This window comes from Halichoerus grypus, chromosome 6 (assembly GCF_964656455.1).
Source record: "Halichoerus grypus chromosome 6, mHalGry1.hap1.1, whole genome shotgun sequence".
In the NCBI taxonomy this organism is placed as follows: Eukaryota; Metazoa; Chordata; class Mammalia; order Carnivora; family Phocidae; genus Halichoerus; species Halichoerus grypus.
The window spans coordinates 8,750,955-8,778,352 of record NC_135717.1 but is presented as its reverse complement, the minus strand read 5'-3'; the positions used below and the strand labels follow the sequence as shown (position 1 = coordinate 8,778,352).

Sequence of the window (27,398 nt, the reverse complement as noted above, 5' to 3'; positions counted from 1 at the left end):
GATCACTGGTGCCTAACATGGGGCATCATGCGTTTTCTGAATTCGAACTTTCTTAACTCTTTAGGGCCATCCATCTCCGACTACTTATCCTTGTGATGCCGGGTTTTTTTTCTTTCCAAATACTTCAGCTCAAAAAACACTGTAACAGATTGAAAGCAATAGCTGACCTCTACCAAGAGATCAGCAAAGCTGTAAAACAATGCTCCCCTTCCCTTTTTTTGGGGGGGGGGGGAACCATACACAATTACTTTTCTTGATATTTTTTGGGGGGTGAGGGGCAGAGAGAGAATCCTAAGCAGGCCCCATGCCCAACGTGGAGCACGATGTGGGGCTCACAACCCTGAGATCATGACCTGAACTGAAATCAAGAGTTGGGACGCTTAATGTACTAAGCCACCCAGGCGCCCTGAAACTGTTACTTATCTCAACATGTAATGGGTTTCTATTGATTTTTAAACAAATGAGTATTTTTAATTTCTGGTTTTTGATACATCCCCCCATAACCGAAAGCTCTTACAGAGTTGTGTGAAGGGGTCCTGTAAAGTTTGAGAACCACTGCATTAAGGGGAACTCTCCCAAACTGGATAGAAATGCAGCAACAGAGCATTTTATCTTAACAGAAATTTAAGTGTACGAGGAAGTACTCTGGGCAATTTCCAGTCTTCTGTCAGATTCCAGGAGCCACCCCTTCTTTCTGCTGAGCTCTGGTGAGCCTGTTACATGACTGCTCTGATGTTGCCCGCGTGTGTACTGTCCCGATCGTCTCTCTACCCTCAGTAACTCCCACACTGAAAGAGCTGTCACCATGTGAACGGTGGCTGCCACTCACTTTCTTAGTCTCCTAGCTGAGCAGAAGCAGCCTGGTATTTGTAGGCAAGGCTCAGGAGGGCCCAGGACGGCCCAGGCCTGGGGCTCTGACATCGTGGGAACTCAGGCACATCCGCCGCTTCTGTATCCACAGCTGTGCCCGTGGCGGCACCCAGGGTGGTTCTGGGCGACAAATGAGCCCACATAGGTGAATTCATCCAGTACGCGGCAAAAACTTGGTTCGCACAAATCATTATTCCTACAGTGTGAATTCCGATTACCCCCAAAATTAAAAAGCCACCCTCTTTCAAATACCCCGCACCCCCCCACCCCTTTGCTGGAGCACACCCAAGCTGATGGAGGAAAGCCTTTGCCTTGGCATTCTTCCTTCCTACAGACAAATATCCCTCCCCACAGTGATCAAGGCAGAACACCCCCACACCCAGGGACGTGATTCATGTGGGGGGTGCATTCTGACAGCTGCCACCAGCAACAGCAACGCTACTGAGAGCTCAGGCCATACCAACTGAGGCTGCCAAGCACCTCAGAGGGACTAGACGTAAGACCATTTATTTATGAACATTTTCAGCACAAAGAACCACCTCAACTAAGACTTAATGAGATCTCCAACAATACTGGGTGCCTCATTGGGAGACCGAACCAGGCACGTGACCCAGTTTCCATTTAGAGCTACACCCCAAAGCTCAGAAGTTTCAGAATTTGCCCAAGGATCAAAAGGAGGCATAATTCAAACTCAGATCTGTGCTTCTCACAAATCATACCCCCTGAAAGGCCTTTAGAGATCTATCTGAACATGCTCATTCTGTAGGAGCAACAATGGAGGCCCAAAAGGTGCAATGATTTTTCAAGGTCAGAAAACACAGGTCTGACTCCCAGCTATAAACACTTTCCAAGACAGTGTTGTCCCTTGCCCCCAGTCCAACCAACCCTTGGAAAGCAAAGGGAAATTAAAGTCATTTAAATAAAACTAAGTAGCACTGACATCAGATCTGTAAGTTTATTTGCTCAATGTACGACAGCTACATAATGACTCACATTCATGATATTCCATCACTGAGGAAAACTGCTAAGAATGGTCCGTGTGTGAAATAATTCCTTAGAGAAACACGGAGTTGGAAAAATAATCACTGATTAGACCTTAAAAATAGTTCACTGCATAACATGACAAAAAGCACAAAGGCTCATTCAGAGAACATAGTCATTGTTCTCCTACACTGTAATAGTTATAATTTCACCATGACAAACACCAGACATTAAGATTAAGCTAACACTGGTGTTTTCTTTTGCTTCCCCCCCACCCAAAAAACAAAATATATAACTGCATGTCACTATAGCAACATCCAAAACAGATCAATTTGTTACGATCACTATTTGGTAGAGCAAACTGTACCCCCAAAAGGAAAAAATTAAATTAAAAAAAACTTTAAAAAATTTGAAGACTTAATTTTTTTTTTGTCATAGGAATACATAACACCTACAGTATAAGTTAATAAATTTCAAGCTACTGTATAGAAATACAACACTAGCATGCACAATATTGTATCAATAGAGTAATGGAGGAGTGATCATTTCACTGGAGAGACAGTATCAGAGGCAAGTGCATTTCTTTAAAAATAAAGAAAAGAAAAGAAACCATTCAAGCTGCTTAAATATCAAGTCTCGCATTCCCTCTTCATTTTTAGCCCTCAGGTATAACTGCATCTTGCATTATTCTAAAAAGCAGCCAGAGCCAAAGCTGAAATTTAAAAGAAAAAATAGGTTTTGTAATTCCAGTAAATCATTTCCAAAGGCTACAAGGAAGGACACAACACTGCTCACTGGACATGAAGATAAGTTAAGGAAAGCCCCACCTACCCCCCCTCCCCCCAAATCATTTCCCATCCATGGCATTGACTTCAGGCCCCGGTGATGGCACAAAAGCTGTACAGCTCTCTTCTAGTTCTGCTAGGGTTCAGTGAACTGGGACTTTTGCTCTAGCGTATGGAGGGAACCTTCTAAGGAAAGTCACGCTGGGTAAACTGTGCCATGCTACAGGGCATCACCGTTCTGTTCTTCACTGTCACCTGGATCCTGTCAAACATCTTCATTTCCCAACTCTAAGTTCAATTTTGGTAAACAGCAAAAGCAACTGTCAAGTGTTTCCTCAATTACTACTCATACCTCTCCTTGACTAAATAAACCAAAGGAACAGACAAAACAAGTCTGGCGTCATTACCTAGATCTCGGGAGTTCATACCGTTTCTGATCTTGTAAAAAAGGCTGAACACACACTCAACAGGTCATGTTTTCAGACAGATTTTTCCAAAATGAGAATGAAGGACCTAAGGCTAACTGAGAACAGATTTGTGGAAACAGCAATGTAGTTTTCTTCGATTCCAGAGCGTGTGTCAACTGTACAAGAGAGAAAGGACTCTCCCGCTTCAATGCTTTCATTAAAAAAAAAAAAAAAAAAAAATTTAGAAAAAATCTTGGTCAAATAGGAGTGATTTATTATCTGAGAATGACTTTAGTTCATCTTCCGACAACAACTGCTTGGGGAAGGAGTGTTTTTGGGGAGGAAAAACGGACATACTTACGAGGCTCCCAAAATTGGACAGAATGCTTATGAATAGAAGAGCTCTTCCTTTGGATTTTTCTACCAGTAAGCTTCTAGCACCTGAATTTCCACACACTGCACCACAAACTTCCTCAAGATGACTGCCCAGCTTCTCTAGCTCAACAGCGTCTCCACCCTCCCAAGAGCCACCAGCAGAAGGTCCAGTGGGGAACACTCAAGTGAAGAGTGATGGCAGCGTGATCCCTGAGGAAGGAGCTGTGGCAGCTTAAAAATCAGGAGTTTTCTGAAAATATCAACACAATAAATGACATACAGACCTGAATTTTCTCTATTTTTGTGGTGTTTAACGTTTCTATTAAAGTGATTAATCATTTTTGTGGTGGATTTGAGTTAAGAGGAAAGGACAAAAATCCCACAGCCACCTGCCAAGCACCTATTAACCAAAACCTAAAGTAGCTTTGAATTCTCCTCAGGCAAGCCTTTTGGCCTAGGAGACAGCGAACAGCAAAACCAACCTGGATAAGGCTGACTAAGGATGTAAAGCCAAAATGACTAGCAAAGAAAAATACACAATCAATGGCTTGATGTTACATATGGCTGTAATGTAGAAATACTGTAAACTGCAATTTAGTGTTAATACTGTCAGCTAATCCGAGACTCCAGGAAACTGGCAAGGCCTAAACCATAAGGATAAACACACCTTATGTGCCAAGTCTGTCAGTTTGGGATTTAAACTAGTCCATGGCTGGTCGAGTACACCCTGAAAAAAAACGCACAGCTAGAACAGATGAGATAGAAAGTACCCAAAACGTAGGACAAGAGCGTATGTATATACAAATCCTTACTGGAACCACAGAACTTACTGAATGAGGGCCATCCCGTTTCAGTTTTCTTTTCGTCTTAAAACCCTATTCTCTAGCAATAAGTTAGATTAAAGACAGACAGCTCCACCTGCATTCATCTACAGAACAGTCCATACGCCAGTGTGAGGCTGCTATTCCAATACCAGCACAGCTAGCCTGACTTTCCACTAGTGGTATTTTGGCAAAAATGTCAAAAGAGGCAATCAAAGACAGGACAGGTCGTGGGCTTCTCCCTAGGAAGGTCGTCCCTCCCTTTCCCTCCCCCACCCGACCCCCAGCTCATGGGAAAAAATAAAGACTGCAGTAGTAGCATCAGCGGGCGCTGCCAGTCCACCTGGGGGCCTTAATTGTTGCCTTCGCCGCCGTCGTCGTCTTGCTGATCGCTTGTCCAGAGCGTTAGGTTGTCGCGGAGGAGCTGCATGATGAGAGTGGAGTCCTTGTAGGAGTCCTCGTTCAGAGTGTCGAGCTCGGCAATGGCGTCATCGAAGGCGGTCTTGGCCAAGTGGCAGGCTTGCTCTGGGGCATTCTGGATCTCGTAGTAGAAAACGGAGTAGTTAAGAGCCAGGCCTAATCTAATGGGGTGAGTAGGCTGCATGTGCTCCTTGCTGATCTCGTGGGCTTCGCTATAGGCCTTCTCAGAGGACTCCACGACGGTCGCCCTCTTCTCTCCAGTGGCGACTTCAGCCAGGTAGCGATAATAGTCCCCTTTCATCTTCAGGTAAAACACTTTGCTCTCGTACTGGGTCTCACTGCAATTCTTGATCAGGTAGTTATCCAGCAGGCTCAGCACATCCTGACATACCGCTTCCAGCTCCTTCTCAATTTTTTCACGGTAAGCACGGACCATCTCAATCTTCTTCTCATTGCCATCTGCAGATGTCTTCTGCTCAATGCTACTAATGACCCTCCAGGAAGAACGGCGCGCCCCAACGACATTCTTGTAGGCCACAGACAGGAGGTTTCTCTCTTCATTGGACAGTGGCTCATTCAGTTCTGTCACCTATGAGGAGGAGAGAATGAAGAATAGTTATGGTCCAGATGATGTTGCTTGGGTCGACCACATCTTTATGCCACTACAACACTAACAGATCCACCAGGTGACTAAAGCAATGGACAGAGTGGTGAGACTGTGTAGGTGCGCGGAAGGGGGACAATTGGAACGAATGACAAAGAAGGAAAACACTGCAGCTGGATCAGTGGTGCCTGAACCCCTGCTTCTTCCCTAGAAAAGGACACATGCTTTTCACATAGCTGTTTCACTGAAGATCTATCAAGGTGAGCTCTTAGATGACAAACCAAATTTGGATCTAAATTGCAAAAGGTCAATAGTTCTCTCCTGTAACGTTACATATATACCAATCCTGGGGATTTTAAGCACAGATGGCTGTTAGATACCTCAACGGTTTTTTTGGCAAACTGACACTTTCCTTCGAACCTTGTCCTGTCTACTCAGTTCCATCCCTTTTCAGTGAGAATATTCAGAAGTCAAATTCAAGTTGCCTTTTGAGACAGGAGGTGGCTTTTCTGCTCTTGGGTTAAGACTATGAATTACAGGGCGCCTGGGTGGCTCAGTTGGTTAAGCGACTGCCTTCGGCTCAGGTCATGATCCTGGAGTCCCGGGATCGAGTCCCACATCGGGCTCCCTGCTCAGCAGGGAGTCTGCTTCTCTCTCTGCCCCTCCCCGCTCTCATGCTCACTCTCTCTATCTCATTCTCTCTCTCAAATAAATAAATAAAATCTTAAAAAAAAAAAAAAGACTATATGAATTACAATCATGGAACGCTATATCTAAAACTAATGATGTAATGTATGGGGATTAACATAACAATAAAAAAATTAAAAAAAATTAAAATATGGAACAGAAGAAAAAAAAAGACTATATGAATTACAAACCTCAGGAAGGGAAGTCAAAACGGGGGGCACGGGACTGATGACACTGAGATATGTTAGCAACTGTGAGAACACATTTGTTGCACGCCGAACACTATCAGTGATACAAAAGAATGCAGAGATGAGCAAGGTACTAATAAGCTCAAGTGGCCACAGCAATTAATGCTTCTTTCAATATGGGCATTTCTAAGTTTCAATCTTCATCATCCCAACGATTAACCACCCTGAGGAAACTAAAGCAACGTCACACCAATGATCTATATTTTTATGACTACCAAAAAACTGCTTATAACAAAAAAATTAAATCGAGTCAATAACACTACATTCACTTAATTTGTTACTGCATGCCTGTCGTATCAGAGCCATATACTACTGTCCACCACATAAAAAAGAAACTTTTACAAGGAGGCTAGAGCTTATTTTTTATTCCTAATCAGACAGCACATTTTTGTCTGTCTGGCTATTGTATCTAAACTGGTGTATACTAAGTCAGTGGCTAAGCCACAACATCAAGAATCCCAGGTCATCAACTATTTCAGAAGGACTAGATACTTCTCTCACCTTGTCCTCTCCTACCTTTGGCTCCAGTCATAACATGTTAAGTATAACAAAAACTTCATACTTGTGCCCTTTGTTCTTCTCCCCCTGCCCGGAATACTTATACAAGTGTCAAGAACCAAGTTAACAGTTAATACGCACATCCTCTATGAAATCTTCCCCATCTCTCCTTCCACCCCGTTAAAACTGGCCACTCTCTTTAATCCTCACTGATCCCTGTGTGGATCAACCATAGCATCTATATAACATCTGTTATTACTTATAGATGTGAAGGGAGGGCGGGGAGACATAATCCAAAGTGAAAGACCAAAACTATTTGGGGGGGGGGGGGTGTTGGGATACCAAGAGACTTTTTTCTGTGTGTGAATCATTCACATTTAGTATGTATGGCACTTTCATAACCCGGGAGGTGGGAAGGGTTATGCTTAGTGCAACTGGTTGTGTAAATTAAATAGTATCTCTCAGGAGATAATTAAATCAGAACACAAACCAAATCATACTTATTAGTTTACTGCAAGCAATTCATTCTTTGAAAGAATTAATCATGCTTTGCTCACTAATTCCCACAATATCTAGCAAATGACATATACTCAAATTTTTTTTAAAGATTTTATTTGAGAGAGAATGCAAGCGTGCACCAGTGGGGGGAGGGGCAGAGGGAGAAGGAGACGCCACGCTGAGCACAGAGCCTGATGTGGGGCTTGATCCCAGCACCCTGGGATCACGACCTGAGTCAAGGCAGATGCTTAACCGACTGAGCCACCCAGGTGCCCTATACTCAAAATATTTCCTATACTGATTAGCAGCTTTTCTTGTGTTACCCTTTTACTATGCATTTTTGATTCTCCCATTATACTAAAGAATAAGACCTCTACCAGACATGGCCTTCTTGTGAAACTGACGGCAGAGTTGGGAAGACAGGGTTTCTGTACTACTGGACTTCAGAGCAGAAGGAAACCAGGACAGAGGTGCTTTCTGTTCTATGACCCCCGACCCCCAATCCCCTGTGGAAACGCCACTTCTCTGGCATAAGGCAGCTCATATCATACATCCAATTCTTTTTTTTCTCCCCACATCCAATTCTTTACATATTCTAGGCTTTGGAGACCCTCTGCTCAACCCACAGACCACACTGTCACTCCTGCTGATTTCTGATGTGTATTCACCTAACCCAGAAGATGGGTTTTCCCAGTCCCACCATTTACTAAGTGACCTTGAGGCAAAATTTTCATCTCTCTGGGCCTTGATTTTCTTTTCTGTTAAACTCAGATTTCTGCCTCTTTCATAAAGTTATTGTAAGAGTGTATCAGATAAACGATTAAGTGCTCTTGACCCAGTAAAGTGACAGAGGTGTGAGCAATTACTTTTGAGAATACCTTGAATAATATTCCATTTTAATTCTCAGCATAAGAAGCCTCTAAATTTCTTACATAACCATCTGCTAGCTTATATCCCTGTATCAAGTATCGCATCTCCATTTCATCCTGTTCTCTCTTCTAAATTGAAATTTCCTTAGCTACCTTACATCACTTCCTTTCCATAAACTTTAGTTTCATATAGCCTGAAAAAACTCCCCAGACTGGCTTTCAAACACGCTGAGGCCTTTGTAAGCCTCAGGCACGCATACCATAGGACTGCAGCCTATATTCACTGAACAACAAAGGCTGGCTGCCTCTACTGCAACCTGATCACTGTCTCCAATGCAGAGAGAAGCCAGAGTGCCTAAGGCCATTGAGATCGAGTTCTGGCCTTTCCCCTAAATCATGCTGTCCTTATTTCCAGAGCCAGCAACTATTTAAAGCTCAAATGACCTCACCAGTACCCTATACTGCTGGGTCTCCTCCTGCTGCAAATGAAGTATAGCTGCAGAGCCCAGAGGCAGCATTGTGTGCTTATGTAAAGTCTGCATAGTTGCCTCAAACAGAAACATTGAGATTATGAAGTGTCAATATCACCTTTAGATACAATAAACTGAACCACATTTGAAACATACCCAGATGTTCTCTGCCACTGAAAAACTAAGTTAGAAGGAAAAACCTTTAACTCTTAAAAAAGTCTGCTCAAAGTTTCTCTAAAAACCTTGTATCAGAATTTCAAAAAACCCTTAAGATCGAAAGGACTTGTGTGAGAATGAATCTGTGATTTTTACATTAAAATAGAGATCCCAAAGGTACTAGTTTTGAAAGTCAAAAGATGCGGCATCTGGGAGGCTCAGGTCATGATCTCCCCAGGTCCTGGGATGGAACCCCCCCCACACATCAGGCTCCCAGCTCAGTGGGGAATCTGCTTCCCCCTCTCCCCCTGCTTATGCTCTCTCTTGAATGAATAAATAAAATCTTTAAAATATATATGAAGTCAAAAGATAACTTTTTTGTTTTAAGATTTTATTTATTTGACAGAGACACAGCGAGAGAAGGAACACAAGCGGGGGGGGGGGGGTAGTGGGAGAGGGAGAAACAGGCTTCCCGCTCAGCAGGGAGCCCGATGCAGGGCTTGATCGAAGGACCCTGGGATCATGACCCAAGCCGAAGGCAGACGCCTAACGACTGAGCCACCCAGGCGCCCCCAAAAGATAACTTTTAAAAGGAAAAAAAATATATGCTCATAGTGTCCAAGAGAAGGTTTAACCAAGATAGAATGAGAGAATTCAATGTGGGAAGATGAGAGATACGTATCATCTGGGAAGGGAGGTAATTATTTTTCCAAACAGTCACTGAATTGTTTCTAAGAATGCAACACTTGTAAATACGGTCCCCAAAATACACTGTCCTGGCTGTTGTAAAATGTAGGAAGTCCGCATCCTCTGGCATGTCACACGTTCTGCCTAAAAACAAAATTAAGGTTTCTCTCTTCTCAATGACTAGGATACTAGCCCAAGTTCAAATTTCTTTTAGTGAGCTAAAGATAAACAGATGAGTAAAAAGACCCCCAAAGTCTGTTATTCTCGGATAGTTAAAGGACAGTTTAAGAACTGGAACTCCCCAAATCCCAGATGCTAAGGAATCAGATATTAATTAGCGTCAACTGTTTTCCCCTAAGAGTTGATGCAGAGACTTTTCAACGGAAGATTAGCAACCCTTGAGAATCTTGGAAAGCTATTTAGATGACTTTCTGACCCCAACACTTAGAGCACCCAGTCTTTTACAATTTCCTCAACTTATCAAGAACCTTAAATTGTAATGAATGCAACTTCATATATTTAATATCTTCTTAAATAAGAAAAAAACTTGCATCAGGCTTATTTTATTTAAAATCTATTTCTATCTTGCAAAAGCTTGTGTAGAAGTTACAAAATAAGGGGCGCCTGGGTAGCTCAGTGGGTTAAGCCTCTGCCTTTGGCTCAGGTCATGGTCCTGGGGTCCTGGGATCCAGCTCAGCTTTGGGCTTCCTGCTCAAAGGGGAGCCTGCTTCTCCCTCTCCTTCTGCACCTCCCTCCCCACTTGTGCTCTCTCTGCCCTAAATAAAATCTTAAAAAAAGAAAATAGGAGTTACAGTAGTGAACGTAAGACACACTGATTTAAGAACGCTGAAAGTTTCCACAAAGAAAGAACTGGGTTCACATCCAAAAAACAAGACAGAAGGGATGAATAGGTGATTTTGAAAGGATTTTTAGGGTGGTGAAACTATTCCGTATGATACTCTAATGGTGGATGCTTGTCATTACACACTTGCCAAAATCCATAGAATGTACACCCCAAGTGAACCCTAATGTAAACCATGGGCTTTGGCTGATAACAATGTGTCACTGTAGGTCTCAGGACGCTGATTATTATTTTTTTTTTAAAGATTTTATTTATTTATTTGACAGAGAGAGACACAGCGAGAGAGGGAACACAAGCAGGGGGAGTGGGAGATGGAGAAGCAGGCTTCCCCACAGAGCAGGGAGCCCGATGCGGGGCTTGAGCCACTCAGGCGCCCCCAGGACACTGATTATAACACTGATTATAACAAACCACTGAGATGTTGATAGTGGGGGGGGGCGCTGTGAGCAGGGATGGTACACGGGAGCTTTGTGCTTTCCACTCAATTTCACTATGAACCTAAAATTGCTCTAAAAAATAGTCTTGTAAAGAAAAGATGAAAAAAGGGGGGGACTAGCAGACACTAGGTATAACATTTGGCCCCATCTTACATTTTTTTGTGCCCCTAGGTTTGGAGTACTAGTCACCTGGAAGTGCCAAGAGGACATGAAAAAGATAAACACAGTGATTGCTATATATGAACACCCTATACCAAAAACAGAAAAAATAAGATGACAAGGTGCAGGATGGGCATCAGTATCCACATAATGGACACATTATCTATATACTGTACAGGCAGAGGAATAAACCACCAATCAGACTGGCAATACCGAAGTCTTGTGACTTGCTGTGAAGGTGATGGTGTCAGCAGCACTCTCATCCACGGTGGGAAACTATAAACTGGTACAACCTTTATGGAGGACAATCTGGAAAGGACTAACAAAATTACAAATATTCAACAACCTTTTGACTCTGCAATGCCCACCCCTACCCCCGTTTTTTAAAGTAAGCTCTAAACCCAACGTGGGGCTTCAACTCCCAGCCCTAAGATCAAGAGTCATACGCTGCTGGGACTGAGCCAGCCAGGCGCCCCTCTGCAATTCCCTTCCCAGAAACTGATTCACTGCATTATTGCTAACAGCTAAAGCCTGGAACCACCTACGTGGTCTTCAGCAAGAAACTTGTTAGGGGCGCCTGGGTGGTTAAGTGTCTGCCTTTGACTCAGGTCATGATCCCAGGGTCCTGGGAACGAGCCCCACGTTGGGCTCCTTGTTCAGCTGGGAGCCTGCTTCTCCCTCTCCCCCTGGCTTGTGTTCTCTCTCTGTCAAATAAATAAAATGTTTAAAAAAAATTTTTATTTTTTTAAATTATTTTAAAAAAAAGAAACTAATTAAGATTATGCCACATCCATACTGTGGAATTCTTAGATAGCCACTCAGAAAGTATCTATCTTCTCAGTGTATTTCTAGAAAGGTGTGAAAACAGAGTGGCTGGGAAGCAGTCGAGATTGAGAAGACTGAATTTTGACCTGTTACAGTACCAATTCAAACAAACCCACTCCGTAATTCACCCTGATAACTGTATCTACAATTAAAGTTTAAAACCAATTTTGAGAACCAAGTTTAAAAAAAAAAAAAAAAGCCTAAAGGCAGTAATGTACTTGGTGGAAAGCCTGCTTCTCCCTCTCCCTCTGCCTCTCCTTCCCACTTGTTCTTTCTCTCAAATAAATAAAAACCTTAAAAAAAAAAAAAAAATGGCAGCACCATGTTCCTGAAAATGTCGAATTACCACATGACTCAGCAATTCCACCGGTAGGTGAGTACATACAAGAGAAATGAAAACACAATGTCCACACAAAAACTTGTACACAAAGGTTCTTAGCAGCATTACTCAAAACAGCCAAAAGCGAAAACAATCTAAATGTCAACTGGTAAGCAGACTAAATTAAATGCAGTATTATCTAAACAATGGAGTATTACTCAAGCATAAAAAGGAATGGAATGGGGACACAGGCTACAACATGGATGGCAGTGAAGACGCTATGCCAAATGAAAGATGCCTGTCAGAAGAGACCACATACTATAGGACTCCAGTGACAGGAAATGTCCCAAATTCTACAGAAACACAAAACAGACTGGTGGCTGCTTAGGGCTGGGGAGTTCTGAGGGCAGGGGAGTAGGCAGTGACTCCCAATGAGTACAGGGTTTCTTTTTGGGGAATGATGATATTTATTCTAGGATTCTGATCCTGGCGCCAGCTAACACAACCCTGAAACGCTAAAAACTACTGAACTGTACACTTTTAATGGGTGAACCGTATAGTATGTGGATTATATCTCAATAAGGCTGTAAAGAGAAAACTGCTGCACTATATCATAGTCTACACAGCACTTTCACACACACCAGCAATTAAACATTAACTCCTGTGTGTTCGAGGAGTTCCGAATTCCAAATACTTCACACTTCGTAATACGTGGGCCTATACAAAGTCACTTGTCACAGAGCACAAACCTCTAATAATTAATTCTCCTCTTGTGATTTCCAATAAACTCCCATGTAGTCTGATGTATGTTACTATTTCTCATCCCCTCCCCCAATATGAGAACAAGAGTACTGTGTAGGTTCATCACTCAGGTATACTTAAGCAAATCTGAAAAGGGCTAAGACATTTACGTTCCCTACCACAAGTATTTTTCATTGTAAAGCATTCACTCCTGCCACTATTGGGGCGGGGGGGGGAATGACAAAGAGAGAAACATACTGAGATTATGTACGTTAATTTCCCGAAGTACAGACAATCCACACTAATACCAAACCACAGCTCCTTCCCCTCCTACAGATCCTGAGTGAAGGTCTTCCACCCTCTACTTACACACCTTCTGTGAGAACTCAGCCTAAATCCACCTTCAGAAACTAACTTCATGGGCGCCTGGGTGGCTCAGATGGTTAAGCGTCTGCCTCTGGCTCGGGTCATGATCCCAGGATCCTGGGATGGAGTCCCGCATCGGGCTCCCAGCTCAGCAGGGAGTCTGCTTCTCCCTCTCCCTCTGCATCTTCCCCTGCTTGTGCTCTGTCTCTCTCTCGCTCTCAAATCAATCAATCTTAAAAAAAAAGAAACTAACTTCATGGTAAAACCAAGTTTATCTCCCTACAACTGCCATGGGCTAGCCTTAAGAATTTTATCTCTCAGGGCCACAATCAATTCCTCAAAACAGGTGAAGGCAGCCCTCCTCAACTCTTGGTCTTGCTACTTACTGTTTCCATGATCTGTATACAACTCCCCTCATCCTCCTGACTCTCTTCCCGCAAGTAAGCTGCTCTGTCACTACCCTGCAGCCTGCTACCGAGAATACAAGACTTCAAAGTTCAGCCAGGCTACCTGCTGAATGCAAGCAAACAAATGAGCTAGTACTTATAATTGCTGCTTTTATCATAGATCTGTTTTGTTGGAGACAGGGGTACGCTCCCAGCAGAAAATTAAACAAGCTCGTGTGTATACAAGTGCTATATGAACTATGGTACACTGCAGCAGTTTCTTAAAATCAGCTCTACAGAGATTACCTATTGAGCAAAGGCCAGGGATGCTCCTGAACACCCTACAATGCACAGCTCAACCCCTCTCTAAGAGTGAAGATATCAATGGTACCAAATATCAATGGTACCAAGGTAGAAAAACCCTGTGCCAAGTTATCAATGCTCGGTCATGATACTCACACTCTTCCTCATACTGCACACTTCCGTGCTCTCAGGCTTTTCCACTTAGACACACTTCCAGAACCCATAAAGAAAAATTCGCCGTATATCCTTCAAGTCCTAATTCCAATACCACATACACCTCCTTCCTGAAGTCTTCTGAAAAATTCTCAGGCAGCTCTCATCACTGCTCACTCTGTGTATGAGTAACTTCTACCTTGCATCTTGTATACTGCTTACTTCTAATGCCTTGTACTGCTAAATGTATACCGTTCCTTTTCCCACAACGACTGAAGTCCTTAGGGGCAGGTACCACATTGCACTCACCAATGAATCACCATGGCACCAGTCACTTCTGAATGTTTAGTAGGTGACATGATGTATCAAGCCCAGACTGTCTGCATAAGTAGCACTAATGGGGGGCTGGGTGGCTCAGTCGTTAGGTGTCTGCCTTCGGCTCAGATCATGATCCCAGGGTCCTGGGATCAAGCCCTACATCGGGCTCCCTGCTCAGCGGGAAGCCTGCTTCTCCCTCTCCCACTGCCCCCTGCTTGTGTTCCTTCTTTTGCTGTCAAATAAATAAATAAAATCTTAAAAAAAAAAAAAAGTAAGTAGCACTACCAATTCCTCCCAACCCTGTATAGATCTCCTTCTTTTGCAATATGTTTTGTAGCTCCTCCCACGAAGAAATGGAATCTAGCTCCCCACCCCCATCATCTGCACTTGGTCATGTGACTTCCTTTGCAGAGGCCTGAAAAGTGCTTATCAGGAAGGGCTTGCTGCTGGGAAACGTCCATGGCCACTGTAGTTTCAACTAGCCACACCGAGGCCGGTCTAAACCAAAACTACTTGGCCAACCAACAGAACTGTGAGAAATAAGAAATCTTTCTTTTGGGTAATCTGATATAAACAAAAACTAACTTAACTTACATGCTCATTTTAATACCATTATCTTGCAGGGGCACCTGGGTGGCTGATGGCTGAGATAGTTAAGCATCTGTCTTCAGCTGGGGTCATGATCCCAGGGTCCTGCGATCAAGCCCCACATTGGGCTCCTGGCTCAGCAGGAAGCCTGCTTCTCCCTCTCCCTCTGCCTTTCCCCCTGCTCATGCTCTCTAACTCTCTCTGTATCTCAAATGAATAAATAAAATCTTTAAAAAAAAAAATACTATTATCTTGCAATGTTAAATTCTGCTTAAATTAACTTCTGAAAATCAATCAGTCTCAATTCATACTGAGATCTCAATTAATGCCCTATGTCACTTTCCCCCCAAAGTGCCACGGTTGGGTGCCATCCACATCAAATGTAATCATGAAAAGCTGAATTTGGGGGCCAAAGGACAAGACTTTAAGCAAAAATAAGGCCACTTCAGTAGCCTAGGTTCCACCCATGGCTCCAGTCTGATCCCACTTTCTAACAATTGTTTTTTAAAGATTTTATTTATTTGACAGAGAGACAGCCAGAGAGGGAACACAAGCAGGGGAAGTGGGAGAGGGAGAAGCAAGCTTCCTGCAGTGCAGGGAGCCTGACGTGGGGCTCGATCCCAGGACCATGGGATCATGACCTGAACCGAAGGCAGATGCTTAATGACTGAGCCACCCAGGCGCCCCACCCCCCTGCCGACGTTCTAACAATTAGGACATTTGTCAAAACTTTGCAGCTTGCTGTTTAACCCCACATATCAGGAAAACACCTGATCGAATGTCTTGAAAAAATTCAGATATACTAATTCTAGCACTCCCATGGCTAGTAGTCACATAACCCTATTCTGAATCATGAATCACCATGGCACCAGTCACTTTTGAATGTTTAGGTGACATGATGTATCAAGCCATTAAAATCAAAATTAGTTAAAAATTAAACAGCTTCTCAGGGCGCTTGGGTGGCTCAGTCAGTTAAGCATCTGCCTTCAGCTCAGGTCATGGTCCCAGGGTCCTGGGAACAAGCCCTGTGCCAGGCTCTCTGCTCAGCGGGGAGCCTGCTTCACTCCATCCTTTCTCTCTTTCCTTTTAGGCTTTATTCCTTTCTTCTAAGGTCCATCAATTCAATTATTTTTGTATGAATATAAACTTTCCTACTGAGGTGAGAGGAGACAGGGAGAGAGACATCAACCTAAGACAAGTCCCTGCACATTAAGGTTTTTCTAACTTCAGCAGAGCCCTACTGCCTCGCGATCCTTACTTCCTCTGGCCTCTTCACAGAACAGAGTGACCACGAGGGAAGCCGAGCCTTTTCTTAGCAGACAACTGGCGCTATCATTGCCTCCTCCCTGTGTGCCAACCCAGTGTTTCCTCCCCCTCACTATAAGCCCAGCAGTCATTTCTCTCCCCTAGATCTTCCCTCCTCCTCACCTGTTTTTTCCCATTAACACATCACCCAAGTTCAGGACGAAAATGAGTAAGTGATGCCTTTTATCTCATTTATCTCATTTCTTATTTCCTGAAAAATCAAGTTCCTGAAAATAAGTCTACACTTCTCAGCACTTCCTCACCTTTCATTCACCCCTCACCCCACCACCCCTGCACCCAACTCAAAAAAGCCATCAACTGTCCTTCCTATTTCTAGTCCCCAACCAACGTTCCTTACATCTTCAACTTAAATCTCTATTCCTAAATGAATCCAACACTGCTAACCACTCCCCCTTTCCTGACCCGCTCTTCCCTTCGTTAGCATTCTCTCCTGGTTTCCAGCCTTCCTCACTACCAACTAATAGGCTCAGCTTCCTTATTCTGACTCCCAACTCTCCGCTTTCCCTAGGTGACCTTACTATGCCTGGTTTTAACCATCATGGATAGACAGTGACCCCCACCAGAATGTCCATTCCATGAACGCCATGAGGTGGGCCATGTATTCCCCAGCTCTCCGACAAGAGCCCAGTCATTAAGTGGTCCTACAAAAATATCCGTTTATTCGATGAACGAATAATATTAACAGTGCTTGCCCTGTGCACAGTGCTGTTCTAAGTACTTTGCACGTGTTAACATGTAGCTGCCTCCACTTACATGGCTCCCCAAACTCAGCTCGACTACAATGGAATTCACCTCGTCCATTATTCTTCCTCCCTCCTCTTTCTTCTCTGTTTCCAGGCATCAAACTCCCCCTCAGACCTGCCCTCACTGTCCTTGTCCAGGTTCTCATCCCTTCAGACTCAACCGCCATAACAATCTAATCAGTCTCTCTCCCTCTGCCTCACTGTACTTTTCAATTTCCAAATCTTTTCAGATCAAAAATCGAATTATGGTCCTCTTCTGCCTACAGTCCTTCCAGGACTCCCCATAGTTTAAGGAAGAACTCAGACTTCATGAGGCCTTTTGTGAACTGGCCCCTACTCACTTCTGTGGACTCTTGCTAAGAGTACCTCAAATGCACACACTACCGCAGCACATTTTGCTCCTAGACACTCTGAAACTACACAGGCTATTCCTCCTCCCTCCATGCTCTCCCCCTCCCTTCTAGCCCAACACCCTACTCCAGCATTGCTTCTGTACCAAATAGCCCCTGAAGTCCAGTGTGACTTCGATGTCCTGTTATTCTATTACTGAAATTATAGCTGTTTGAAATTTACCATATTATTTTCCTTTCCTCAATAAATGGATCCCCTTCCAAAAATCTCAAGTTTTCCTGCAGGACCTTCAAATGGCAAAAAAATAAGTAAAATGGCAACATATCCACCTAAATTACTGCTAACTCATTAAATTGGTCAGCTCCATACCTGTGAGCACGGATTCAAAGCCAGGTTGTCTGGGGCCAGACAGCCAGGATATATGCTTACTACCTACCCACCAGCATATTCATCCATCTGAACACCCAGCAGTATACTGACCTTAAGGCGAAAATGATTTTTTAAAAAATGTTTGACAAGCAACAAAGCCAAACAAAAGCAAAGTTGTTTCCTCACATCGTCCTCAACAATCCAATTGGGTTTTAGCTCTTCTTTCAGATTAGGGATAAAAGCCAGAACTAACAGAAGAATCTACCTTTCCAAAAATAAAACAAAAACTAAGGCAGTAAGAGAGGAATCACAGTTCTGTAATGTTCAAACTCTTAACACCATCCATCCTCTGCCCCCTCATGACACACCCAGGCTTTCATCCCCGCCCCCCGCCATGAGAAAAGGCTGATGGTAGAGGCAGCACTTGCATTTCAAAGAGAAGCACCTCTTAAAATCAAGGAAAAAATGAAAATCATCTGTCACCTGGATTAAATGATTTAAGCAAGAAACTACATTAGAGGTTGCCAAATTTGAATGTAGGGAGATCTTGCTGGTAACTTGAGCATTTACGGCAAATGAGGGGTAATTTTTGGTAAGAAGCCATCTTCCAAGATGGTAAATCCCAAGGGGGCCAACCAGTAAGAAAGTACATAGATAAAAGACTGACTGCTATGCTGACAAATGGTGAAGCTGGTTGTATGAAGACATATTCTACTATTCATCTCTACAAGTGTTTGAAAATTTCCATATTAGTGTTTTGTTTTTTTTTTTAAGTTTATTTAAGTAATCTCTACACCCAAAGTGAGGCTTAAACTCACCACCCAGATATCAAGAGTCGCATGCTCTTCCGATTGAGCCAGCCAGGCGCCCCAGTGTTTTCTTTTTAAAGGTAATCATTCCAACCACAAGAAAGCAACAAAAAGGGAGATTTGCTGCTAGCAGTCAAGCTCCCCATGACTCTTTTTCTTTGTGTAGTAAAAGTGCAATAGGGTATCCTTGAATTTTGAAGCATGTGTATGTAATGCCTATTCAATTACATTTTTCACTACTTTTAAGGAAACTCAGTACCTATTAATGATTTTAAGAACCTTAAAAATTATGCTTAGTCTTTCAGCAATTCCACTTTTGGGTCTCTGTTCTAATATATAAACTATGTTGGAAGCTTTAGCCACAAAGGTATTCACGGCACTATTACACAAATTTGGAAAGAGTATAAATGTTAAATAAAAGATCCTTGAAATAATGTCAAGGGAGAAGGCAAGGTACAAAAGCAAGCCTAATAAACCCTACAGAAAAAAACATGGTGGAAATATCCCTGCATGGGGAATTATTACGGTGATACCTGTTAATTTTTTCCCAAATTTCCTAACATCCTACAGGCCAGACATTTTTGTCATCAGTAATCAGTCCCATTGATGACAGCCTTCCAAAAACCGGACTCCCTTAGAAAATAACAGCATCCTGGAGCCCGGGTGGCTCCGTCTGGTTAAGCGTCTGCCTTCGGCTCAGGTCATGATCCCAGGGTCCTGGGACAGAGTCCCATATGGGGCTCCTGTTCAGCAGGGAGTCTGCTCTCCCTCTACCCCTCCCTCCTGCTCAGCTTTCTCTCTCTCTCATGCTCTTTCCTCAAATAAGGTCTTAAAAAAAAAATAACAGCATCCCAAAATTCAAAATATTCCTGAATATTCCTTCTCAAAACAAAACAAACAAAAAATTAGGGGTGCCTGGCAGACTCTTGATCATTTTAAGTTAGAGCCCCACACTGGGTGTAGAGGTAACTTAAAAATAAAATCTTAAAAAACACTTTAAAGAATATTCCTTCTCTACTACCCAGTTGTTCCCATGAGCTTTTCCGTGCCTCGCGATGTTCCTTCCTGCTGTTCTTAGCCTCCTTTCTTACTCTCTCCTTGCCCGTCTGGATTGGGTCATTTTCAACTTAATAGAAAAAATCTAGTGCCTGAAGTCTACTTCTATTGCACAGATGTAGTTTAAAAAGACTAGACATAGGTCATATGTGAAGAGTGGAATATCATTTGAAAATAGCATCTATCCACCAGCCTACCCATGTCAGGCAGGCCCTCCTGTAAGACTGCGCTGGCAAGAGGACGGGACCATCTGCACGGCTACTAGATCCACGCCGGGGCCACCAGGGCAGAGGCCTACTCGTCCACCTTTTCATATTAGACTGCTACAAAAAGAGCACTGTATTGATCTGAATGGTACTGAATTGAAACAATTCAGTTAAAAAAAAAAAAAGTTTAAGCTTATTTCCACATCCTTGAAGTACTGGCACCAGAGACCGCTATTAGATCCAGGTTATTTAAATATGGTAGGCTCAAGTGTCGTATTAATAATTCCTTTCAGAAAGCTCAAGAAATTGAAATGACCTATCTCCTCAAAACAAACCTGCATCTTTAAAAGCCTTCCTCTTGTTACCTCTTAGCCTTTTCTCTGCAGCCACTCTGCACACTCGGCTGTGGGGGAGGGGGCTAAGGGATTCCTCTTGAGCTCCTGTCATTACTTGTGCAGCTGCCCATTGCTGTCACTGTCCTATTCCCAGCTCTGACACCCGTTCTAGTAACAGAATTAAGAGGAGAAGGCTGACCCTACACCTGAGTCCTACTCAGTTTGGCTTTCGATCTCTCCAAAAATAAGATCTTGCTCCAAAGATTAAGATGAGACCGATGAGTTTACTTGGAAATTTACTTTCTAAATCCCATGGAAAAAAATCTACGTATGTGAGAACACACTCATTCCCATTTACCTACTCACAACCCAACTAACACTATGCAGCACATGAACAGTATTCAACTTAGGTAAAGAAAAATCTCCCTCTGTGGGACACACCCTTACAGGTGAAAAGCTGATGACAATTTGGCTTAGACTTCACTTGTTCTTTAGAAAGGAAGAAAAAAAAAAAAAGACCGATGCAAAGTCCTTAAGATTTAATTTTTATTGTTGCTGCAAAATCATGGGACCAAACCAATTCTTTAACCATTTATCTTAAAATTAAAGCTCTTTTGGAAACTTCTACTGATCACTTTTCATGGAACTGTTTTTTTACCCAAATTAATAAACAAGTAAAATCAAAATTCAAGGACCTCTATGAGTGCCAATTTAAAGTAAGATGATGTGGTGGTAGTGAACCAAAATCATATTGGATACCTAAAATAGAATTTGGGGCAGAAAACAGGAAAATGATTATGAAAGGAAAGACTCTAAGGCAGCTGATACTGGTAGCCCTTTCAACCTACAAAAACAAGCAGAGCCTCCCATGATTATAGTCTTAAATATCTGCTCAAGCATTAAGAAACATAACTTAGAAAGACAAAAAGAGGGGCATCTGGCTGGCTCAGTTGATAGGGCATACGACTCTTGATCCTGGGGTCATGAGTTCAAGCCCCACATTGGGCACAGAGTTTACTTAAGCAAAAAGACAAAAAACAGTGATTTGTGTGTGATTTTTCCCCCCTTGAATATTAAACCTGTAAAATGGTCTGTGCTTTTCTTCCACATCCCATGGAATCTGATAGCAATACAGAAATAATCAGATGCCCCGCCAGATAAAAGGGTGAAGGCTGGTGATAATGGGAGTGAGACTCTTGGCAACCTCAGAAGCCCCCTATCGATGAATGTAACATCATACATAGGGGATTCCCGTCAGTTTAGCATCCTGTGTTTGAAAAGCTCACCCTCTCAATGCACTGTACAGTGTTCATTAGGGGACCGCTGCCCCACAGCAGGGAAAGCATTTATAGCGAAGGCAGCATTGGGGTGGAAAATGAGTCATAGTAAGAACCCAGCAACATTTCCATAATCTCCAAATAGTTAATAGTTTGTTCTGATTTCAGATAAATTGTTCTTATTAATTTGGGGGAACATCATATGGTTTTAAAGCTCTGTAACTTCTTAAATATAAGCCTAGCTAAGATTAAGTCTCTTTTTTCAATTTATGCTGAAAAGGTTCAGATGTCAGAAAACAAAGACAAAAGGGTGCCGATTACCATTGGCTGTGAGCTGCTGTGGTTATTTTATTATTGACACATTCCTGAATCAGTAATGTTTTGAAATCTAGCCAGCTACAGCCAAACCATCATCCCTTTTTAGAAATACCATTTTCTCATTTTTTCAACTAGAGATGACAGTTGCACAACATTGTGAACGTGCTGAATGTTACTGAATTGTACATATGAAAACGGTTAATTATTCTGTGACTTTTACCTCAATAAAAACAAAATCATTTTCTCTACTTTTTAATAATTTAGAGTTTGGCTTAATAAATAAATGTTTCCCAAAGGTACTAGGCGATAAAATTCTCCCCATGGTCTGTTAGTAACCCAAAGCTCTGTAACAAGGATATACATTTAGCAACACCTTTTATGTTGATGTAATTCAAAAAATACATAGGGGAAGGTTTTTTAAATAATTACAAAAAGCACTTAATATGTCATTTCAGTTATTGCAAAGAATACTACATAAAAAGCCAACTGTCATCTGTATTTTTTCCACCCCAAAGAAGAGAACAATTGAAACCACATGACTTAGAATAATGGCTGGCAGAACTCCACCTCTGAAGTCCGCAGAGGTGTCATTACTCCATTAGTGATAATGGCTATTGATCTAGCCTCCTGGAAGAACTAGCAGGAAAAAGAGAATATTTAAGATAGTAAGAATTTTAAACTTAATATTGATTCTAAGAAGACTTTTTTTATAATTAAGATAGCCTTTTGCAGCCAGTGCCCCCCAACCCAGTCACCTCAACAAGGTGAGTAGCCCAGAACCTTTTCTCCCTCCTGAGGCAAGTACCAGTAGCCTACTTAGCATATTAACTTCTGGAGAGGCTATTAGCATCCCAAGGACAAGACAGAATTGTCTAATAAGAAACATCTAGGTGTTCACTCCTCCTTAAATGGAAGACTACAGGTTTCTCTTAAAAAACTAAACTTCTGCGGTGCGTGACTGGCTCAGCTGGAAGAGCATGTGACTCTTGATCTCCGGGTTGTTAGTTCAAACCCTGCACTGGGCGTAGAGATTACTAAAAAAAAATTAACTTCAGGGGCGCCTGGGTGGCTCAGTCATTGGGCGGCTCCCTTCGGCTCAGGTCATGGTCCCAGGGTCCTGGGATTGAGCCCCACATCGGGCTCCCTGCTCAGAGGGTAACCTGCTTCTCCTCTCCCACTCCCCCTGCTTGTGTTCCCTCTCTTGCTGTGTGTCTGTCAAATAAATAAAATCTTAAAAAAAAAAAAAGTTAAAAAAAATTAACTTAAAAAAACAAACTTCCCCCTTCCTTCTTCAAAACACTGCATGCTATTCCCATCCTGGTCACCCACACACAACTACCACTCTGCACAGGTCCCAAAGTATTACTAGGATAATTTCACTTAATGCAAATAAATTTAATCCCCCTATCATCAGGATGATTTCAGCCTTAGAAGGGCACTCACTTGAGTGACAGGACTGAGTATTTTCTTTGTATCTTTCTGTACTTTCCAAATTCTCCATGATGAGATGACTTTTATAAACACAGGAAGAAACAAAGTTTTATAAATAGTTACTATTTTTGAGCACCTACTACATTCCTTATTTAATCCTCAAAGTTTTTCAAGTAGATATTGACCTATTTTACAGATGAGGAAAATGAGGGTCAGAGGTAAGCATACTTCCTCAGTCACAGTAAACAGGTTTGAAAAAAGGTCTGCTTTATTTTACAAACTGTTCTTTCCTCCATACTCTGACAAGAAGCAGAAGTATAAATATGGCAAAAGAGAACTTTTCCAAATCTCAATGTGTTTTGTAATGAATTCTCACTCTCTAACATTACTGAAAATGACCCAGAAAGTCATAATTTTTAAGGCTTTTATTAAAACCTGCCAACTTAATAACTTGCAATAAACCCAAGCATACAGCCCATCCCAGCACTATGATCAGAAGACATATTCTTGTTTAAAACTGCTATTTTTATTCCATTATTGTTCAATTTTAACGAAACAACTGTTTTAAAATACAAATGTATCTTATACTCTTGTGAGTAAACTGGAAATTGGAAAATGAAGAGGCATATCTAGAGGTCACTGATTTGCATGCCTAAAGGTAAATGAAATCCTTATTTTTTGGACCAACTCCTATCTGGTGAATAAGGTAAAGTGCTCAATTCCACCTGCTTATCTGCTAATTTCTGCATTACCTTGGACAAATGCCATTTGCATACTCCCTACCAGCCCTTAGGTGCATTGCAGCCTCTGTGTCATTGTGTGTGACATCACTGGGTTGCTATGGATATAGGTGCGAGGTCACTCACTTTCCTGTGAAACTAGAAATATGGAAAAATTAGAAGAGTCTAAATAGCATGAATTAAACATATTTCCAATACTATTATCTATTAAATGCACAAGTTATCATTTGAGCTTTAAAATGTTTTTTAAGACAGCATCTGTGGCAATACATTAATACAGCAATACTCCCAATTTCAGAGCCAGGGCTCTTCCTTAATGAGATAAAAATCGTTTTCGTTAAGGTAGCTGGCTTAAATAAAAAACATCAGCATTGTTATCTTTTATGAAATAGCAAAGCTATTCAAGAATTAATCTGTGACACCTATATTGCTTCATTAAAAAGATTTAACATGCAAGAAGATACACTCCTGAATTCACTTCACACTGGAAATGCATTTTCAAAACCTTTGTTACATAAGGCAGGAAGTTAAATATTAAGATAGTGGGAAACCTAAATCATTCATTAGATAATTCTCCATGTTTCATTTAATAATGCTCAATACTTGCCCCCTCCTCTAATATCAAACTCCTTGATAGCCCATTAGATAAATGTAGTGTTACTGACAAAATGGTGCAATACAGGCAGGAATCTGCATCCCAGACAAAATGCGACAACTGGCGATCAGCATTCTCTTTTCATCAGTATGAGGATGCGCTAGCTTTTCTTAAAAAAAAAAAAAAAAAAGCCTCAGATATACCTAAAACAAATTATTTAAAAAAAAAAGACTTTTTCTCCTTTAAAATAACTCCTCCCAGCCTCCACCCAGTCTAGGCTCCCCGCAATATGACAAATGCAGAATCTTCTAGAATGACTTGATACTGCCTCCCACCACTGCTTTGTTTGCAGTATCAGATCAGAGAGAATATTTTTTCAACTTATAGGAATTTCAACAGATGTGTGCCTATATTTAAAAAAGAAACAGCATGTGTCACAAATTGAACCAGTCAGCTAAATGCATAACCTTTATTTCAAAGACAATACCTACCCTTTTCAATACAAAAAACATTAGGAAAAAATGAAGAGGACATGTTGTGAACGATCAATGAAAAAGCTAACGAGACATACGTTCCCCTTGCCTAAAAGCCAGAGGACCTGCTTTGGGGTATAAAGAAAGAGGAGCCTTTTGTTAAGAAAAACGTGAGAGCAGCAAGGAGGTTTCGGTTTTGCACCACTGAGCCCAGGGTTTCAGGAAAGCCTACATTTTTCCTGGGTAGGTTCTAAAGGATCCATCAGGAGAGGCAGTGGGGGAGGTTTGGGGGGCGGGGGGGGGGTGAGTATTAGAAAACCAGGAGACCTGATGAGTGAATGGGAAAGGCGCCGCCCAGACACCAGGGAGAGAAAGAGGAACCGCATCCATGCGGTCCCCCGCCCCCACGCCCAGGCTGGGAGGAGGGGAAGTGGGGCACAAAGGATGTTCACGGCCCCCGCTCAGGTACCCAGCGGACCCGGAGACACGGGGCCAGAGACCCCGCTCCCGAGACCAGCCCTGCAAGATCCCGCCCCGGCCCGAGCCCGGGGAGGGCCGAGGAGGCAGCGCCGCCAACCCTGAGGGACGCTCGAGGAGAGGCCGCGTCACAGCCCGGGTCCCTATCGCTGTCGGGGCCCTCCCCAGCTCCCCGAGTGGGTGGGGAGGGGCAGCCAACGCTGCAGTCGCGACTGACGACAGTCCCCGGGCTGTCCACGCGAAGACCCGCGTCTGCGAAGGGGCTGGGGCGAGGCGGGGGGAGGGGAGGGGAGGAGAAACTCACGTTCTTCATGGCCGCGGCCATGTCGTCGTAGCGCTCCGCCTGCTCGGCCAGCCGGGCTTTCTGCACCAGTTGCTCGCGGTCCACCATCTTCGCGGGCTAGGTCGGGCCGGGTGAGGAGACCGGGGCGGCCTGAAGGGCTCGGAGGGCGGCTACGGCGCGGCTGGAGCCCGTGTGCCGGAGGGACCGACCCACGAAGCGAGCAGCTGAGGCGACGGCGGCGGCGCGGAGGCTGTAGCTCGAGCTGTGACCGCGGGACCAGGCGCGAGGCGGCTGCGGCTGCTGTGCGTGCCGCGGGCGGACAACCCCCTCCGGCCCCGCCCACGCCGCGTGACGCAACCGGCCCCGCCCACCCGCCCGCGCACCCCGCCCTGGTCCCGTCCCGGCCCTTCCGCTTCTCGGCCTTCCCCTCCCTAACTCAGCTCGCGGCCGCTTTCTGGGCGTCCCCCTTTTCCCCGTTGCCCTCCGCCAGTGCTCCCCGTTTTTCACTTCGCCCCGATTCCTGCACCCCAGTTTCTCCAGAGCATGCTCCAAACTACCCCCCTCACACCTCCGCCCTGTCAGGCCCCAGCGCGTGGACCCCTGGGAGTTGTAGTTCCCTCAGCGGTGGGGTGCTACGTTGGAGAGATCAAGGACAAAGGGGCGGTCAGGACTACATCTCCCAGTGGTCATAGCGCGTGAGCGGTAGAGAAACGGGGGGGCTCTAATTCCGCGGCCACTGGGGACCCCTGGCGGGGACTGAGGCTGCATCAGTCCGAGCGAGTGCTGATTCACCGCCCCGCCCCATATTCTCCGGGAAATTTCGAGGGGAGGGGGCCAGGACCTCAGCCCTGGCCCCTGTCTCTGAGATAAAGTAGCAGCAGGCCAGGGAGGGACAGAGGAGAGGACGCGCGTCCACCGTAGATCCAAACTTGCTAGGGTAGTGCCCCCCCACCCCGGGTTGGGTTAAATTAAGGAGCTTAATATTGGGAGCTAAACTGTCACCCTCCCCCACAAGATACTATTTCCCCATACACACTTTGAGGTCCGTGGACCCGAAGAGGTGAAAACATGGAAGGACAAATACTGGCCAGGCATACTGGTTAATTTACAGAAAGGATGCAGCTGTCTGCAGGCTGACCCCTGGGGAGCTCCTTCTTCCTCTCCAGGGTGGAGTGTCAAAGATTCAAATCTGTTGCCAAGAGCCTACTGTATGCTTAACGTGAGGTTGTATCTGAGGGTTAACCAACCCTTTTCTGCCCACCTAGCACTTACACACGGAGCTCAGGCTGACAAATTCTTGCTCATATGCTTCCCTTTTCCACATCCCATGTAGCTCACATGCCCGTGGTTTTGACTGCACATTTTTTTTAAATTTTATTATGTTATGTTAGTCACCATACATCACTGGTTTTTGATGTGGTGATCCAAGATCCATTGTTTTCGTATAACACCCAGTGCTCCCTGCAGTACGTGCCCTCCTTAATACTCATCACCGGTCTAACCAATCCCCCCTCCCCCTCCCCTCTAAAACCCTGTTTGTCTCTCAGAGTCTATAGTCTCTCATGGTTCATCTCCCCCTCCAATTCCCCCCCCCATTTTTCCCTTCCTTCTCCTAATGTCCTCCATGCTATTCCTTATGTTCCACAAAAAAGTGAAACCATGCGATAATTGACTTTCTCTGCTTGACTTATTTCACTTAGCATAATCTCCTCCAGTCCCATCCATGTTGATGTAAAACTTGGGTATTCATCCTTTCTGATGGCTGAGTAATATTCC

The 27,398-nt window shown here is 43.6% G+C and overlaps 1 protein-coding gene across 1 annotated transcript; it reads right to left on the bottom strand.

Moving 5' to 3' along the window:
- Positions 1 to 1,811: 1,811 nt before the first annotated feature.
- YWHAG (tyrosine 3-monooxygenase/tryptophan 5-monooxygenase activation protein gamma) lies at positions 1,812 to 25,950 on the bottom strand. Its single transcript, XM_036072418.2, has 2 exons — positions 25,644 to 25,950; positions 1,812 to 5,248 (listed from the first exon to the last, which is right to left on the bottom strand). Exons 1-2 carry the CDS (start codon positions 25,728 to 25,730, stop codon positions 4,592 to 4,594), a joined length of 744 nt encoding a protein of 247 aa, XP_035928311.1. The 5' UTR covers positions 25,731 to 25,950; the 3' UTR covers positions 1,812 to 4,591.
- Positions 25,951 to 27,398: the final 1,448 nt, after the last annotated feature.

Coding starts and splice junctions, on each gene's coding strand:
- YWHAG (XM_036072418.2), bottom strand. CDS start 25,730: ATGGTGGACCGCGAGCAACTGGTGCAGAAAGCCCGGCTGGCCGAGCAG. Junction 5,249..25,643: donor TGGCCGCGGCCATGAAGAAC/GTGAGTTTCTCC, acceptor TCCTCCTCATAG/GTGACAGAACTGAATGAGCC.